The sequence below is a fragment of the Primulina tabacum genome, chromosome 4, assembly GCF_025594145.1.
Source record: "Primulina tabacum isolate GXHZ01 chromosome 4, ASM2559414v2, whole genome shotgun sequence".
NCBI lineage: Eukaryota > Viridiplantae > Streptophyta > Magnoliopsida > Lamiales > Gesneriaceae > Primulina > Primulina tabacum.
This window is the reverse complement of record NC_134553.1, coordinates 7,618,716-7,635,942: the sequence shown is the minus strand read 5'-3', so window position 1 is coordinate 7,635,942 and position 17,227 is coordinate 7,618,716. Positions and strand designations below refer to the sequence as shown.

Genomic DNA, 17,227 nt, shown 5'->3' with positions numbered 1-17,227 from the left:
ATTACTTTTTATTGTGAATATCGATATGGTTGACTCGTCTCACAGATAAAGATTCGTGAGACCGTCTCACAAGAGACATGCTCCTAAAAAACATAGAGAAGATATCATGTTTGGACAAGTACTTTAAACATGTTTTATAAGCGGAAAAACTAAAAATATCTGTAAACAATATTTTTGTAAAAACGAGCTGTTTTTAAAAAATATGTTCTCAAAGTATAATTTTTAAAGAACAATTAATTGATAGATGATTTTTAAAAATGTTTTTAGGACATTTAAAACCCTTTTTAACTTTTAAAACTTTTTTTATAGAATGGTTGTCCAAACACATATTTATTCTTAAAACAAATTTTATAACCTTTTTTAAAAAACAATTTTATAAAAACGTTTATGTAATTATGTTAATTATTTGTTGGGTTCAAATAAAACTCTAGGTAATTAGTAAATAGAATGACGAACTTTTTTTAATCATTGCGTTTGCATGCAAGGATTTGAAATCCATGGATTTAATATTTTTTATTGTTTAGATAACTTATATAAAAGAAATTCAAATATATTTGAATAATTTTTTACACTACAATTATATTAATCACAATGAATTTCAAATTACTATAATACTGAAGTCGTTTACAATATATTGTGATATATATTAGGGATGTCAATGGGTCTAGGGTTTTACCCAGACCCAACCCAGACCCGCAATGGACCCACCCCATCTGGACGGGTTTGGGCATACTAATGGGTCATGGGGTGGGTCTCGGGTCCAGTTTGTCAGACCCGTATGGGTATGGGGCGGGTCATGGGTCCTATAATATTCGCCCCATACCCGCCCCATATATGTGAATATAAATATTCTAGGATTTAGTTTTATTAATTTTCATTTTTTAAGTAGCTCACCTCGAGATCAACCATAGACATGACTGATTCTTTTTTACTCGCTGATTTTATACTGATCTGTTTAAGTTCTGTTATAACTTATTTTGGGGGATGTCAAGATTTTTTTTAGAGAGATAGTAACTCTTTTTTTATGTAATTCATTATGTCGTGAAAATATTTTGTTTGTTATTATTAAGTGTGGTCGAACACATGATTAGTTTTCTATTGTGTTGTATTTATAGGCTTATTTGTTTAATAATTCAGTAATGTGACAAAGAAGATTAATGTTTTCACTTTAAAAAAATTCGGATCTTACGGGTCTCATGAGTCTAACCCGCCCCGTTTCGTATTCGGGGTGGGACGGGTCCAAAGAAAATTTAACCGGGCTGGGGCGGGTAATGAGTCGAAGTTTTCTTCATGGGGCGGGTCTTAGGTTTAGCAATACCCACCCCATACCCGTCCTATTGACATCTCTAATATATATAATTATCATGTAAATAAGTAGAAGAAGGATTTGATATTTCTCTATTTAATTTATTCAACAATGAAAATAAAAATCATGAATTTCAATGACTCGATCCAAATGCAATTAGTTTTTGAAAATCCTTAATTTACACATCGCCCAATTCCCATTTTTTAAAATCCCTAATAATCTACACATTTTTTTTATTTGGTAAGATACAAAAAATTATTATCATTTATTCAAACAATTTATTCACTGTAAATAGCAATCCAATGCAAAGATGCTATCGATTTTTTTTAAATCCGATTTCATACAGATAATGCAAAATCTCGTGCATTTTGTGCACAAAGTTCTCTTGAAAACAAAATCTTATTATTTGACTGCATAATCTAATGTCCTGATTCTCTTATAATTACAATGATAAAATAGTTTTGAATATTATTAATGTACATTAAATTCTACAAATCTTTCATAATATGTGTAGTAAGGATTCATATAATGTTTTTTTTTTAATTTTATTTTATAAAAGGATTCATGTAATCTAACATTGATAAGAGAATGTTTGAGATGACTAAAATAAGTTATTATATATTATTTTTGACTTAAAAAATCAGTTTTTTTTTTATTATTTCTTAAACTTAGCTTCTACATAATTTAATTCAAATTCAGAAATTGGTAGGATGCTACTTCTACTTCTATACAAAAATGATGATGATAAAAAGACATTAGAATAACTTATTTATCAAATACTGCACACATCTGATTTCCAACGTTTCAATTTTGTTTTAAAACACTTCCAACTTTTTATATTTCATAATTTTTTCGTAATCAATAAATTTAATCACTTTTTTAAACGTAGAAGTTGTTGCACGTGTCCGTATCCGTGTCCGTGTCCGTGTCCGTGTCCGCACGGAGACAGTGTCATCCTACTCACACATGCGGGTCCCACGTGAAACACATGGCGCTTCGAGAGTAGTATATAATGACCCTTACAGGCAGGCTCTGGAGCACATCCATTTCTCAATCTGTCACACACACAAAGATGCATGCACAGAATCGGATGCAAAAGGTCAATTTTTGTTTAAGGTATTAGGAGGGTTCTTCGAGTTTTTTCTCGTAGGGCTCCGTGTTGCATGTGTTCTTTCTTGGAGAAAACATTTGAACTTTTGTTGTTATTTTTTGTTTTTGTTTGATCTCCATTTCAGTTTGTTCTGCAAGAAAACATAAAAAATGAGTACCTTGAATTCTGAAAAAATGATTCTTGATCTTGAAACCCCTTCAAGATCACCGATCCCGCAGCTGGTGAAACTCATCGAATGCTTGGTTCGTGAAGGTAGGCTTAATGATGTCCAGAACATTTTAATGAACATCGAAAAGCAAATGAGACTCGGGCTCGGAAGCGTTAAACTGGATCCAGATGATATGTATCTTGAAGAGAAGTTACATAAGAGCGAAAACGAACGGGAGGATTTGAAGGTAAAAAACACAAAGTTGGTAGAGGAGAAGAAAGAGTTGATTGATAGGATAAACGAAAGCGAGAAGATTATTTGTGAGCTGAAAAGTAAAGTGTCGGAGAACGATCAGACTCTTGATGTGTATCAAGAAAAGATCAAGCTTTTCGATTTGAGGGTGACAAAGATGAACCTGGAGCTTTTCAAGTTATGGGAGAAGAGATCGGAAGCCCAACGAATCAATGAACAAATGAGAAGTGAACTATCTGAAGCCCGTCAGAACGAGGAGAGGCTAAAGCGTAGACTGATCGAGTCTGTCCAGGTTATAAAAGAGGCCTCGCGGGAAAATTTTGAGACAAAAGTAGCTATGGAGAGGATGAAGCGCAAATTACCAGAAACTGGTCAGATTGTGGAGGAACTAAAGAGACAAAAAATGGAGGCTTTCCAGATCGTGGAGAAACTAAGTCGTGGACATATTGAAGCTAATATTGCTATGAAGAAGTTGAGGAGTGAAAAACTGGAGGCTGACAAGGTTATTCATGTGCACAAAAAGTGGTTCGAGAATTTGGCACCGCTAATCAAGAATGTCGGCGAGGACCTTGGGATATTTTTGAATGGGAAGGTGCATAAATAATTCGGGTTCTGCCGAGAGATGAACACAGATTAATGTGAATTGAATGCTTTGCTGTAGGGATCTGTGTGTTACTTTTATAGTCTCTCGTTTTTATGAATAAGTAATTTGGCAATGGGTATTATTTATTTTAATTTTTTTACTATAATTTTGATTATATCAAATCGATTAATATATTAAAAAAATATAAATATACACAATTTAAGAATAAATGTATAAATCTTATAATTTTTTAATTACCAAAAGTAATTACATTATCATATATTTAATATTCGGTGTCTTTAGTGCTTTTTTGTTAGAAATTTACATAGAATTAGGTTTAATTTTTCCAAAAATACTTAATTAAGCTTTTTAGAATAATGATTACAAATATATGTGGAAAGTTGTAAAATACTACCTTTTTTTATATCATTTATAGATGTTGAATAATTGAATTTCATGCTGCAAGCCTGCAAGTGATATATAATCTATAGATGATTTTGATGGGTCTGATCTAATAACTCATGCTCCATCGGGTGCTTATCTATTTTGATATTGATTGGGATTTATATAAAATCAGCATATGCTATTTTTTAATATATATAAAAAATCAACAATACACCGTAAAAAATCACTCATTCTTACTTTTATATATGTTCTAATATTCTTATAAAATTTCTAAATATTCAATCAATACATATAACTTATTTAACTATGGGTTGATGTTTATATATATATATATATAATTATTTCAATTGGAAAAAAAATTATTCTTTGAACATGTTTTCTGAATTGGATATTGTAATGCCCGAGAATTTTATCCTGGTAATCTGTAATTATTGATTTATAATTTGATATGATTACGAGGGGATTAATCGGGACACGGTTTGAAATCAGTATGAAAAGAGTTATGTGTGAGGATGAGCTCTCGCGCATATGCGCGACCCAGCCGGACGCATATGCGCGAGATGTCCAGAAAACCTAGCGCATATGCGCGACGTGTATCCGCGCACATGCGCGAGGGTACCCGAGAGTTGGGCAAAATGAACAAGGGCCTCGCGCATATGCGCCGAGTAAGGGCGCGCATATGCGCGAGGGGCTATGCGAGCTACGCGTCGAGGAGGGTCGCGCATATGCGCGAGACGTGTTGCATGTAGGATGCGCCATTTGCCTTGATGCATGTTACGTATGTATATATATATATATATATATATATATATATATATATATATACATATCAGAATTCTTTTCCTCAGTTAGAAAAATAAAGAAACGAGAGCTTTCGGAGGAGAATTACGTTCAATTCGATTTGTGAGAAATTTGTCCGTTCAAATTTAAATCCGACTTCAGTACTGTGTTCCTATCGACGCATGCTACAACTGGACGTAGGTTTTATTGAGTTTTGGTATCATTTGAAAATATGATGTTGTAGGTATTTGATATGATTCATATATGATGTTCTTGACATGTTAGACATCATAGAATCGAAGTCAGATTGAAAAACAGACTGATTATGAAATTGTTATGAGTTTCTGATTATATTGATTTGAAATCGGACAGATTTGGATTATGAATGAATTACAGATTGTATCGGATATGAGTTATGATTTGTAATTGATGTCTGTTGATTTGGTATTGACGAGGATACTGAGATTGTGCCGTTATGCCGTTGATTTGACTTAAATCCAGATTAAACAGATTCAGTGTTGAATTGAGAATGAAATATTGATATTATGATCCTCGATATTTCGTTTCAGATTTACAGAGACAGTCTTGAGTTCAGAACTGATATTGCTTCAGACCAAGACTACAGACGAAAGGTATAAGTCAATGTGATATTGGGAGATCGACTCAAGTAGGATATACTTGAGTTTCCCTAAATCACATACTTATTATTATGATTGTGTTTATTGATTTGATTTGATATGCTTGTTCTATTGATTTATAGGAAGCATGTATTAGACGAGTGATCTTGTGACAGAAGTGCCTGATAGTGGTGGGATCGCCATGGGCACATTGCACGATGTCACAAGATAGGAAATTGATGAAAACGCCAAAGTCTGTGACGGTTAGGTCAAGACACTGGATGTTTGGTTATATCAATGCGGATAGAATTGAAGTTTCTTCTATTACTGGTGATCAATACCATATCGATGTGGATAGAATTGGAGTTTCTTCTATTACTGGTGATCGATATGGAATGCCAACGTCTGAAAATCGGGATCCCTAGACTAGAATTGAGTCTAGTCTGAAACGTGGAGTCACGAGTCTGATTGGCGATTTTATATTGATTATGTTTCTGATTTTGTTACATGTTTTACATGCTTTTACCTTGTTGATATAACTGCATGTTTCGTTGATTTATACCGGGATTTATTTCTCACCGGAGTTATCCGGCTGTTGTCGTGTTTGTATGTGTGCATGTCAACAGGTGGGACAGGTTCAGGGGCGAGAAGATGAAGAGAGATCGGGATTAGAGTGGAGACTTCGGACCTTGATTAGAGATAGGGTTTGGACACTTGATATTTAGTTGTTAAACCTTAGTTCGAATGATTGTACATAGTACCAGACTTGTACTTTTAACATACTGATATGTATATTTGCATGTATTCCATTACGTTCCGCAATTTAAAAAAAAAAATTTAGACCTGTTTATTATAATTAATTAAATTATCCTAATGATAATTAAGAACATGATTAGCAGTCCGAGTCCCCACAGATATTGTTCCGTCTTACAAATAACATGAGTTTTTGTGTATAAGTAGTATAAGATTGACCATCATCCTTTCCTTGTCATTATATAATATTATTAAATTCTTGAAACTAAATATATTAAAATAAAACTCAAATAAAAATATAAAACTTTTGGTTAGATTACGTTTAAATTTGACTAATGACAACTAAAGAGAGAATGTTTTTTTGCGATATGATGGAAGGTCTCATATCTCCATCGTGCCACCAAACAACTCTTTAAATTAAAATTAGGGCTTTCGTTATTTCCATGGCTCACAATTTTCCCAATTTTATGTCTTCTTTCAATCTGGTCTTACCCCGCTCTTCATTTCTGAGGTGTGTTTCAACTCACTCTCTGACTTAAATTTCGATTTTTTTTTTAGGTCTTTTCCCCCTTTCACGTTTAGTTTAATATAGTGTACTTTATATTCAGCTTTATTGAAAGAGATATTGAGTCCTTAGCGTTTTGGACAATTCTTGTGCACTACTGCATGTTAAGTCTTGCTTGATTATGGGAAATTAAATTGAGGATTTTGATATGATCGCGTGTTCTGTTGCGTGATGTAAGTTTCTGGGTAAATTTTTGCCTTTTAATTTATTTTTGAGAATGAAGTTTCAGATTTTTGAACTCCTCTTTCATATTATTTTAACTTTTGTTTATTTTTTCTGGGTTTTCACTCTTTTTTCATATTTATCTTTTAATGCTCCGTTCTTATCGTTCGATATGCTGCAGGTCATGTGAGAACAAGCTTTTCGTTTTCTATTGTTTTTATTCGAAAACTGCTGTTTCCATTGCTTATGGTACACCCTAGTAATGGAGCTAAAAACTAAATAAAGGGGCTAAGAATGTACCTAATGAAGTGGGACCAAATTTGAAATTTTCCAAAGCGTTGAGGAGCAAAGTTAGGAGGGTAACAACCACTGCTATTGTCACTGCCTTGTGCTAATGCAGAAAACACCACATTTTTAGCAACCTACAGTTGCACACATGTTGTCCGTGTTTCTTGCGTTCTAGTATCTTCGTTGTCATTTATTATATATTCAGTTTTATTTTAGCTTATGTTTTTGGTTAGATAGGCAAGGGGAAAATTAATTATGTTCATAGGTGGAGCTACCCCTTCTTGAGGGGGTTGCTTGACCCCCTCAATGTCGAAGATGTTTATTTTTCCCTTGAAGTGTTAGATTTATTTAAAGAATTTGTATTATAGATCCCACGGAAAAGATCAAACTATTAAGAAGGTGGTCAAAATTCGAAGAAATTCAAATTGGATCCATATTATTAAGTCTAATTTTATAATATAATAAACTCCTACACTTGCATATGTAAAAGAATAAATTATCAAAATGAAGGAAGGCATTATAAAGAAATTAATCTGCTCTTGTCAATTCAATCATTCCAACTTTCGAAAAGGAAATGAAAACTAATAACTAATTCACAATACAAATTTGTTAAAGGGAATACAATATTTTGTTTGTATAGTTATACTAAACAAGTCATGAGATATTCCATATGAACGATTTAGGGTTCAGGCTCAACTTATTTATCATTATCTGTAGTGTATACTATACTTAATAGCTAATATAAGGGTCCATTCAGTTGTATTGATGAGATTGTATAGATAAATAATATTACGATTGTTAAAATATTTGTGTAGGATATTTTGGTTGATTGATTAATATGAGAAATATGATAAATTACATTTTTGTCTTTTTTCAATAATTAATGAATATAAATAAAAGAAAGATATAAATGATAATATTGTAATTTTAATTCAATGATTTTGATTGGTGTGAGATAATAACTAATGATTTGATTGACGCGAGATAAGTAATCAATACACAAAATTGCAACCAAACATTTGATTGCATTGGGTTATTAATCATATCAAGCCATCCAAATGCAACCTAATACTATTTTTTGATAAATTGTTTCGCTTTTCCATTAAAAATTATGATAAAATTGGAAATTCTCAAAAGCATAGATGATGAAATTGGTCAGTTCACAGCGTCTGTAATTGTTACTTCGATAAATTTAATGCATCACATCATTCTGTTTTTGTTTGAACTAATGCTAATTAAAGATCTGCAATGCGGACCTTTAGGTTGCTCTGCCGTGTGATGATTTTGATTTTCACATCAAGCTCACTGGACATTAAATAGTATAAGGAGTTAATTTTAGGTTGGCTACACACATTTGGTTTGTGTGATATTTCAGCTGTGAAACTAAATTGTAGCTGGATTAGTTGTTTGATTAATTTTTCCTTCGAACTTTTGTTATGCTACAATTGTTACTTAAAAAAAATTCACTTTAATGATGATGTTTATGTCTGTTATTTTCGTTATTACTTGCAATTATTTGGCTACAAACCTTTAGGCAGCATTGTTTTGTTTGGAATATGAGAGTTTGGAATTCTGTATCTTTAACCTGTAGGTTAAAATAATCTATATCAAACTGTTTAATTGGTATACATGTTGTCCATTGTTATTTATGCTGTTTTTATCATTATAATTCTCTTTCTCTTAATCTTCATCCAGCAAATTGAATATATAATCTAAATGTAATAATACCATATCCTGATGTCATGGCTTTATTTTTCTGTGGAAGGCAATAAGTTGAGTATGAGAATATCGTAGACAGTATGGATGAAGCAATTGGTGATGAGCTGGTCGAACCTGTTAGCGACACACATATTCGAAATAAAGAGTATGACGAGGTCTCATTGGAGCCTGGAAGCTCCAGCATGTTTCAATCAAATGAAATGTTAACTCCCAGTACGAATGATTATCCTGAGAGTGCAAGAAAGTTGTATACAGATATTCTGAATGCAAAAGACCTAGACAGAATTGATTCTTCTGATAATGCAGTCGCTAGTCCTCGATGTGTCAATGGTGCAGGGGTTATGGTTAAAGAGTTGATTCTGAAAAATTATGGAGAAAAGTTGACTGTAGTGGGTACTTCGAATACTAAAGGAAGAACACAAACCAGGAAAAGCCAGTGGCAGCATTTGCATCATATGGCTGGCGAATCCGAGTACAAAGAACAAAGTCAAGCAACGTCAAGTGCCTGGGAGGATGAAGACGACAGTTTCTTTTCTCAGCTTCTAGATCAAAATAAACCAAAACCAAACTTTGATCATAATGAAGTCGCGAACAATTTACCAAGTAATGACGATGAAGTTGCTTCTGGAGATACGTTGAACTCTCTGGGAGGCATCCGGACAAAAATTTTATCTAAATCTGGATTCTCTGAATACTTCATAAAAAGTACTTTGGGAGGGAAGGGTGTGATACATAAAGCTGGTGCTTGCAGAGGATCTATTATGGAGTCCCGGATCCAGGATTGTCCAAAGCCTAGTGCTGCTGGTTTTAAAAATTCCGTTGCTTCACTAAGCCCGACTGTGCAACCTGTTTCACGTACTTCACATGGTATTTCTGAGTCATCATCTGGTCCCAGTTCTAATGATAATGGTGATGGAATCAATTTGAGAGAGTGGCTAGAAGCAGGCCAAAACAAGGAAAATAAAGTTGGTAGCTTGTGTATATTTAGACAGGTTCTGGGTCTTGTGGATTTTTTGCACTACCAGGGAGTTTCTTTGCAAGAATTGAGGCCTTCCTGCTTCAAGTTGTTGGGATCATCTGAGATCATGTATCTAGGGTCATTTGTATGTGCTAAGGCCTCAGCAAACACAGCAGATCAAGTGATTCACCAGCCACATCATAATCAAAATGACAAGAGACCTGTACATCAAGACATGCAATTGTTGGACAACCAGGCTTGGAAGAAGCGAAAAATAAGTGAAGGTATAAAATTTATTCAAAGGTGGAGCCAATTTCCATCCAGATCTGGCAATATGTCTGTATTCAAAGAAGTTTCCAAGGTAGATGGTTCTGACCCTCTGGATCCTGGAAATTGTGTAGATGAAGAGCACAACCCCAAAACAGAAGCTAAAAACCAGGGAAATTTTTTTAGTGATAATGTGTCCAATCCATCTCATCCATCACAGGATTCTGCGAGTTGTGTGTTGGAAGAGAAGTGGTACACCAGTCCCGAAGAGATGGGCTGCACATTTGCGTCAAATATCTATAACTTGGGTGTTCTACTGTTTGAGGTTTGTGGATGCCTTGTCTAAATGGTTTTCCTATCTGGCCTTCATTTTTAGTGTTTCTTTCTGAATGAAAGAAAATTTTCAAGGTGATATTTATGAATGTATCATTTGTATAGTGCGACATCATTGATGAGAAATCAACGATTCACCGAATAAAAATATTCTCTTTGTAATGCATTAAAATTTACGGCCAGAGGTCTTAACATCTAGCTAATAGCTTACATTTACTCAAGTAAAAACATAAGTTTCATTTTCAAACCTTTTTAATATGTAAAATTATCTGTGGTTCATGTGTTTAATACTAATATTGATGGTAATTTCAGTTACTTGGCTCGTTTGGTACTGGAAGATCTCATGCTGCTGCGATGCTTGATTTACGGCATAGGATTCTTCCGCCGAGTTTCCTTTCAGAAAATCCCAGGGAAGCTGGGTTCTGTCTCTGGCTGCTTCATCCTGAACCTTCATTGCGACCAACAGCAAGGTATTTTAAAAAATCTCTTGCTCTCAAAATTTCTGTCTCCACAATTGTCGTCTTCCTATTGCACTGTTAGCTGTATGCCATAATGGTGTGGTAAACTAATTAAATGTGGGGTCTAGTTTGGCTCCGAATGTTCACATACAGAAGTAGATAATCTCAGTATGTTAGTGGCATGAACTGAAACTTAATGCAGTTCTTTCATAAAAATATGTTTTATGAATGTAAAAAAGAATCCAGTGTTGTAAATGAATAATCTAGTCTTGAACATGTCGTCTTACTGAACGTATGTTAACCATGTGACAATTTTCTTAAAACTCCTTAATTGCTGTAATGTAAATTTCAATGTCTTTCATTACTTTTGCATAACAGGGAAGTTCTGCAATCTGAATTTATAAGTGGAATTCAGGACTCATCTGGAGGTGAGTTGTTGTCTTCCATTGATGAAGAAGACGGGGAATCAGAATTATTGTCATTTTTTCTTTCATCCTTAAGTGAGCAAAAACAGAAGGATGCATCAAATCTGGTGGAACAAATCCATGGCTTAGAAACTGACATTCATGAGGTTGAGGAACGAGGATCTAAAAAGCTACTAATTTTATCTTCATCAGCACCAGAGTCACTTACTGCTAGTGGCAGCGAGTATTATAATCCAATTTCAAAAGTGTTCTCAAAGTTGACCCCTCCAGGTGATAAAGGAACAAGGTTGATGAGTAACATCAGGAAACTTGATAGTGCTTACTTTTCCATGAGATCTAACATTCAGATGTCAGATGGTAATCCCGCCATTCACAGGGATAGAGAACTGTTAAAAGCTCGGGAAAACTGGTGCACAATGGGGAGGGAGAAAGGTGATGGTGCTGATCGTTTAGGTGATTTCTTTGATGGTTTCTGCAAATTTGCTCGCTATAACAAATTCAAAGTGCGTGGGATTTTGCGGAATGGAGAATTTAATAGTTTCACTAATGTTATATGTTCTTTGAGTTTTGACCGGGATGAGGACTACTTAGCTGCTGGACTGGTGTCAAAGAAGATAAAAATTTTTGAATTTGAAGCGCTATTTAATGATTCAGTCGACATTCATTATCCAGTTGTTGAGATGGCAAACAAATCAAAACTTAGTTGCATTTGCTGGAATAGCTACATCAAAAATTATATTGCTTCGACCGATTATGAAGGCATAGTCAAGGTGAGTCTCCTCTTCTTTCTTTGTGGTGATTGTGAATGAAATATATGTACTGTTGTACGTATACTACAGTTGCTAATGTTACTCATATCAAAAATCGAGTTTGTGGATTGTTTGCTCAGTGTCTTTCTCTTGGAAATATTATATTATTTTTCGTAGCCTCAGTTTCTGTTCTTGAATTCTAAAATATGAAAATATATGTGGCTAATTGTTTGAATTTAAAGTGTCATTCATTGCCCTTCCATGTTTCCTGGAAGTTTCCGGAAAGTTAATGGCTTTTTGACATATATTAAAATATTGTCTTTATATTACAGTGTCAACCATTTACGTATTAGCATTTTATTAATCCATACCGAGAAACTGTTCAACTCCTGCTAAAAGGATTATTCATTATCATGACATACACATCACTGCTTAACACTTGAACAAGGCCTGCTCATTTTCTTCTCTGTGAACATGAACCTCAAAGATTGACATAGAAAGAAAGAGCAGAAATCTTTACTAAATTGTTAGCTTACCTAAAATAACTTGTGTGGGCTGAAACCTTTACTTTTTGTCTTTTGATTTTGATTATGTATCATATTACGCCTTCCCGGAAACTCTGAGAAATTGACCATGAGAGTGAGCTGTGAAGCATGCATTTGCAGAAAAAAGAATGTTGTAATGACAGTGAAAGGAGAATAATATAGTTGTTACATCCATGTAAACCTGTTTTGAAGAACTCTTTAATTAACAGTTCTAAGAGGTTCTGCTGACAGCAAACTAGTTGGTCACTCTTTACCCACAAATTACTCAGAGCTAGAGTGATTGGCACGCATTCGCATAGCAGTGGAAGCATATATTAGTATGATGTCTCAAGAGGATATGAAAACCGAACGTCACAATAATATGGTTCTTGTCATATTGTCAGATATCCTTTCTCAGTATCTGTACTTCAAATTTTAACCCACTTTTCCTTTTTGAATATTATAAATTTGTATCCTGTTACATTGACCTCTCACTATTGATGTTGATTTGTATTACTTTATCTGAGTTACTTTTTGACGTGCTCAAAATGGTCACAGTTATGGGATGCAGGAACAGGTCAGAGTTTTTCACATTTCATTGAACATAGTGAAAGGGTTTGGTCTGTTGATTTCTCTCATGTGAATCCTATGAAATTAGCGAGTGGTGGTGATGATCGTCTGGTGAAACTTTGGAGCATTAATGAGGTGTGCTTTTCCTTGTTTTATTTATGTATTTTATGCTGCTAAACTTGTTGAAAGCTTTCCCCTCCCTAGAATTTCCACTTTTTTCTGGGTTTCAAGTAATTGTTCTTCTGTACTGGGTAATGGATAATAAGTTCAAAGTTGTAGGTGGATTAGAACTTTTACCAAGCTCTTGCTAGTTGTAAAGATTTGATGATTTTGTTAAAAACAAGAGTTGTTTGAGTTGGTATGGTGTGTTTGATATTAATCATGAGAGCCAAAAGTAAAATGCTTGTTGTCATACTTTCTAAAAACATGACATAACTAACAGCCTTTATTAAAGAAAATATTTGTAACTTTCTATGGGTTGGTTGTCCAGTTTATTTGTGGATCTTAATACCTGGAATCAAAACCCATATGATCCTTGAAGTTGTATCTAAATCCCTTGATGATTCTAGTCACTACCCGCAATTAATTTATTTTTTTGATTTCTACTTGTCCAAAAATTGATTTGTAGCATTTGGTGCAGAAAAACAGTTTATGCACGATCAGGAACCATGCGAATGTGTGCTGTGTGCAATTCTCAGCTGACTCAGCTCATTTATTGGCTTTTAGCTCTGCTGATTATAAGACCTATTGTTACGATCTACGCAAGGCTTCAGTTCCTTGGTGCATATTGGCTGGCCATGAGAAAACTGTTAGTTATGCTAAATTCTTGGATGCAGGAACTCTTGTTTCTGCATCTACAGACAACACCCTAAAAATTTGGGATCTTAATAAAACTAGCTCCAATTGTTTATCAAAGGATGCTTGTGTATTAACTCTTAGAGGACATACTAACGAGAAGGTTGGTGACTCCATGTCTTCTATGTTCATCTATTAGTTCTTAGGAAAATGCTTGTTGCCTAACTCTGCTATCCGCTCTTGCAGAACTTTGTGGGACTATCAGCTCATGATGGATATATTACATGTGGTTCTGAGACAAACGAGGTGGTTGTCTGTTTCAGCTTTCAACTTCTGTATAATTATGTGATAACAAAAAAAAACGGAGAGAAAATAATGTGCTGTGATCTGTTAGAAAGAACTAAAGTTAAATGATTGGCCTTTGAAGCTGGAGTTATGGTTTTTACTGATTTTGCTTGGTGGCGCTTGATCATACATATCCATTGTCCAAGGTTTTTCTTATCTAGATAACTCTATCCTGAAATGGTCCTATAAGCTCAACTATACCGTCATTCATCGAAATTATTCGATATGTTTGAACATGTTTTTTTTTTTGGTGTCTACTCGTGCTCGTGGCTTCTATCCTACTAAATACCCATTCTTTAAAAACAAGAATAGTTGATTCCTTGTCCAAATAACATAGCCTCATAATTCTGAATATCATGTAATCATATAGAAATTTTGCTGGATCCTGTCAATCTTCAAGCTTTTGAATGACACAGTAATTGGTTCGCAGGTATTCGCCTATTACAAATCTCTGTCAATGCCCATTACATCCCACAAATTTGGTTCCTTTGATTCCATAACTGGTAAGGAGACTGAAGATTCAAATGGACAGTTCGTTTCCAGCGTTTGCTGGAGAAGGAAATCAAATATGGTGGTTGCTGCCAATTCATCTGGGCGTATCAAGCTCTTGCAAATGGTGTAGAAACTATGTTTATCCTACATACAAGTTGCTCCTAAGTGAAGTATCTTTCATCTTGTCAAAGGCCCGTCATTTTATTTGTTCTCGCATTGCTGCTTTGGAAGAATAATATTGGAAATGGACTTTCAGCTTTTGAAGAGAACGTGGCTTTGGTATGAATCTATATTTAGAGAATTAGGATCTGCAACACTCATTTATTGCGAAAACATGCATGTTGCTGGACACTAGACATGGTTTTCTAAGTATGTCAAAAAGTGCGAGGTTTTACCATTGACCTCAGTTTTGTAAAGATGAAGATAAACTGGCTGAGGCATGTAGGTCTTCATCTGTTTTTACGTAAGTTTCAGAAAAAAAATTCGACTAACCTGCCTATGCAAATTAGTGCACACTATTGTAAATATATTCGACCGTTCATATTACAGTAAGATAACCGTTGGATTTGAGTGGTTTGGATAGCCTGCTCAGCGGCATTCATTGTACATTCCAATCTGTTACAAGTCTTACAAGCTTTATAGCCTATACCATACCAGCATTAGCTGCTGTATATGAATTCCTATTCTCATATAAAATTGTAAAGAAACTACAGAGATGGTTGGTTGATGGTTATCTTTATTTCAAATCTGATGTAAATTTACTTTGTTTAAGCTTTGCACTTAACAATTTATTTATTTTGTTGTATCATATGGGTCTCGTCTCCAATTCGTTATATTTATTTCTCACTTGTAAGTTTGATTTGTTTCAGGCTTGAACTTAGCACTTTTTTAATTATGTTGTATCTTATGACGCGCATCTCCAATTCTCAGTTTCAAGTTTACGTGGTGTGGTTTTATATGATAGAATACATGATGAAGAAAATGAATTCTTATTCTTTTAATTAACCGAGTACAACCAATACTTATATAAATCAAATCAGTGGATAAAAACTTAATCTAATCAATGAAAAGTTTAAACTATAAAATGGCAGATGAATGTCTATCTAATAATTCACATGCTCATTTTTATCTAATTTTCGGAATTTTCAACTCTATTTTTCAAGTTGGATTGTATCAAAACAAGGTCTTTGTTAGGATATGTGTAACTTGTGAATGACTAGGACCGTAGCTAAGTTTCAAGATTACCTTCTCAATCTTCACACTTATGAAATGATAAACCTCAACATGCTTAGTTCAAAACGATGAACTGGATTATTGGCAATACTGATTGCAGCTTGATTGCCACACTTCAGTTCTACTGTCTCCTGAAGCCATATACCTTCGCAATTTCCATTGGCCAAAGACCGAAAATTTGTATCTGCTCTGCTTCTTGATACGCCATGTTACTAGGTTACCCATACAAACGACCAATACCCAGATGTGGATCGTCTGTCCGTAGAAATTTTTGCCCAGTCAACATCAATGTATAATTGTATATATTTTGTGATAATTAAATGAAAACATAGTTCCTTTCAAGGAGATCCCTTCAGATTCTTCAATACCCGAAAAACGGCCTCCATGTATTCTTCTGTTGGATTGTTCATGAACTAGCTAATGACGCTTAAAACAAATCTAATGTTAAGTCTTTTGTGAGAAATATACAGCTTGCCTACTAATCTATGCTATCTTCCTTTGTCGATCGGCGGATTATCCTATTTCTTTCCAATTTTTATATTTGGGTCCACAGGAGTATCGACGGGCTTGCACCCCTACATCACTGTTTCTTTCAAGAGGTCCGAGACATATTTTCTTTGTGAAATCAAGATTCCATGCTTTGATCTGGACAATTCTATTCCAATAAATATTTCAAGTGCCCTAGGTCCTTCATCTCGAATTCCTTTGAGATCAACAATTTTATCTAAATGATCTCCTCCTCATGGTTTTCAGTGATAACAATATCGTCAACATATACAATGATAACAAAGATCTTGTCTTTGTTGGAGTGTTGGATAAATATTGTGCGATCTGTTGGCACTACATGTATCCATTTCCTTCCAAGACTTTGATGAACCTGTGAAACCAGGCTTTAGGAGATTGCTTCAGTCCATAGAGTGATTTTTTCAACCTATATAGTTTGTGTACAGCAGTATTTGACTCAAATCCAGTGGTATATTCATGTAGATTTATTCTTCCAGATATCCGTTTATGAAGGCATTTTTAGTATCGAGCTGATATAGAGGCCAGTCCAAATTTGCAATGATGGATAGCTACAGGTGTGAAGGTTTCTTTATAATCTATCTCTTATGTTTGGGCATACCCTTTTGCTACGAGTCGTGCTTTAAATTGTTCAATGCTCCCATTAGCCTTATGATTTACTGTAAAAATCCACTTACAATCAACGGTCTGTTTCCCATGTGAAAGTGGCCTTCTACGAGAATAAAAATAGTCAAAAGGTAGAATAGGATGTTCAGGATGAGGCTGTGAGTTATCTAGTGGGATTGTGTAGATTAGGTCAATTGTAAGATGTGTCTGAGAGTCATTTAATATGTTGATAAGCTCCAGATTGTGAGATTAATTCATAAC

The 17,227-nt window shown here is 34.4% G+C and overlaps 1 protein-coding gene across 4 annotated transcripts; it reads left to right on the top strand.

The window, feature by feature from the left end:
* Positions 1 to 6,333: 6,333 nt before the first annotated feature.
* On the top strand, positions 6,334 to 15,410 carry LOC142542916 (protein SPA1-RELATED 2-like). Of its 4 annotated transcripts, none has more exons than XM_075649822.1 (9): positions 6,334 to 6,466; positions 8,736 to 9,931; positions 10,049 to 10,239; positions 10,560 to 10,717; positions 11,084 to 11,900; positions 12,962 to 13,108; positions 13,614 to 13,931; positions 14,015 to 14,074; positions 14,544 to 15,410. In XM_075649822.1, the coding sequence occupies exons 2-9, from the start codon at positions 8,770 to 8,772 to the stop codon at positions 14,733 to 14,735; spliced, it is 3,045 nt and encodes a 1,014-aa protein (XP_075505937.1). In that variant the 5' UTR covers positions 6,334 to 6,466; positions 8,736 to 8,769; the 3' UTR covers positions 14,736 to 15,410. The 4 variants fall into 4 exon arrangements, with proteins under 4 accessions (XP_075505937.1, XP_075505934.1, XP_075505936.1 ...); XM_075649821.1 differs by adding an exon at positions 6,564 to 6,693 and having other exon boundaries at positions 6,357 to 6,466; positions 8,736 to 10,239; XM_075649820.1 differs by adding an exon at positions 6,564 to 6,705 and having other exon boundaries at positions 6,357 to 6,466; positions 8,736 to 10,239.
* The last annotated feature ends 1,817 nt before the right edge of the window (positions 15,411 to 17,227 follow it).

Bases quoted from the DNA above. Each gene is read 5' to 3' on its own strand.
- LOC142542916 (XM_075649819.1), top strand. From the start codon at position 8,770: ATGGATGAAGCAATTGGTGATGAGCTGGTCGAACCTGTTAGCGACACA. The intron at 13,109-13,613 runs GTGTGCTTTTCC...CATTTGGTGCAG, and splicing joins AACTTTGGAGCATTAATGAG to AAAAACAGTTTATGCACGAT. The intron at 14,075-14,543 runs GTGGTTGTCTGT...ATTGGTTCGCAG, and splicing joins GTGGTTCTGAGACAAACGAG to GTATTCGCCTATTACAAATC.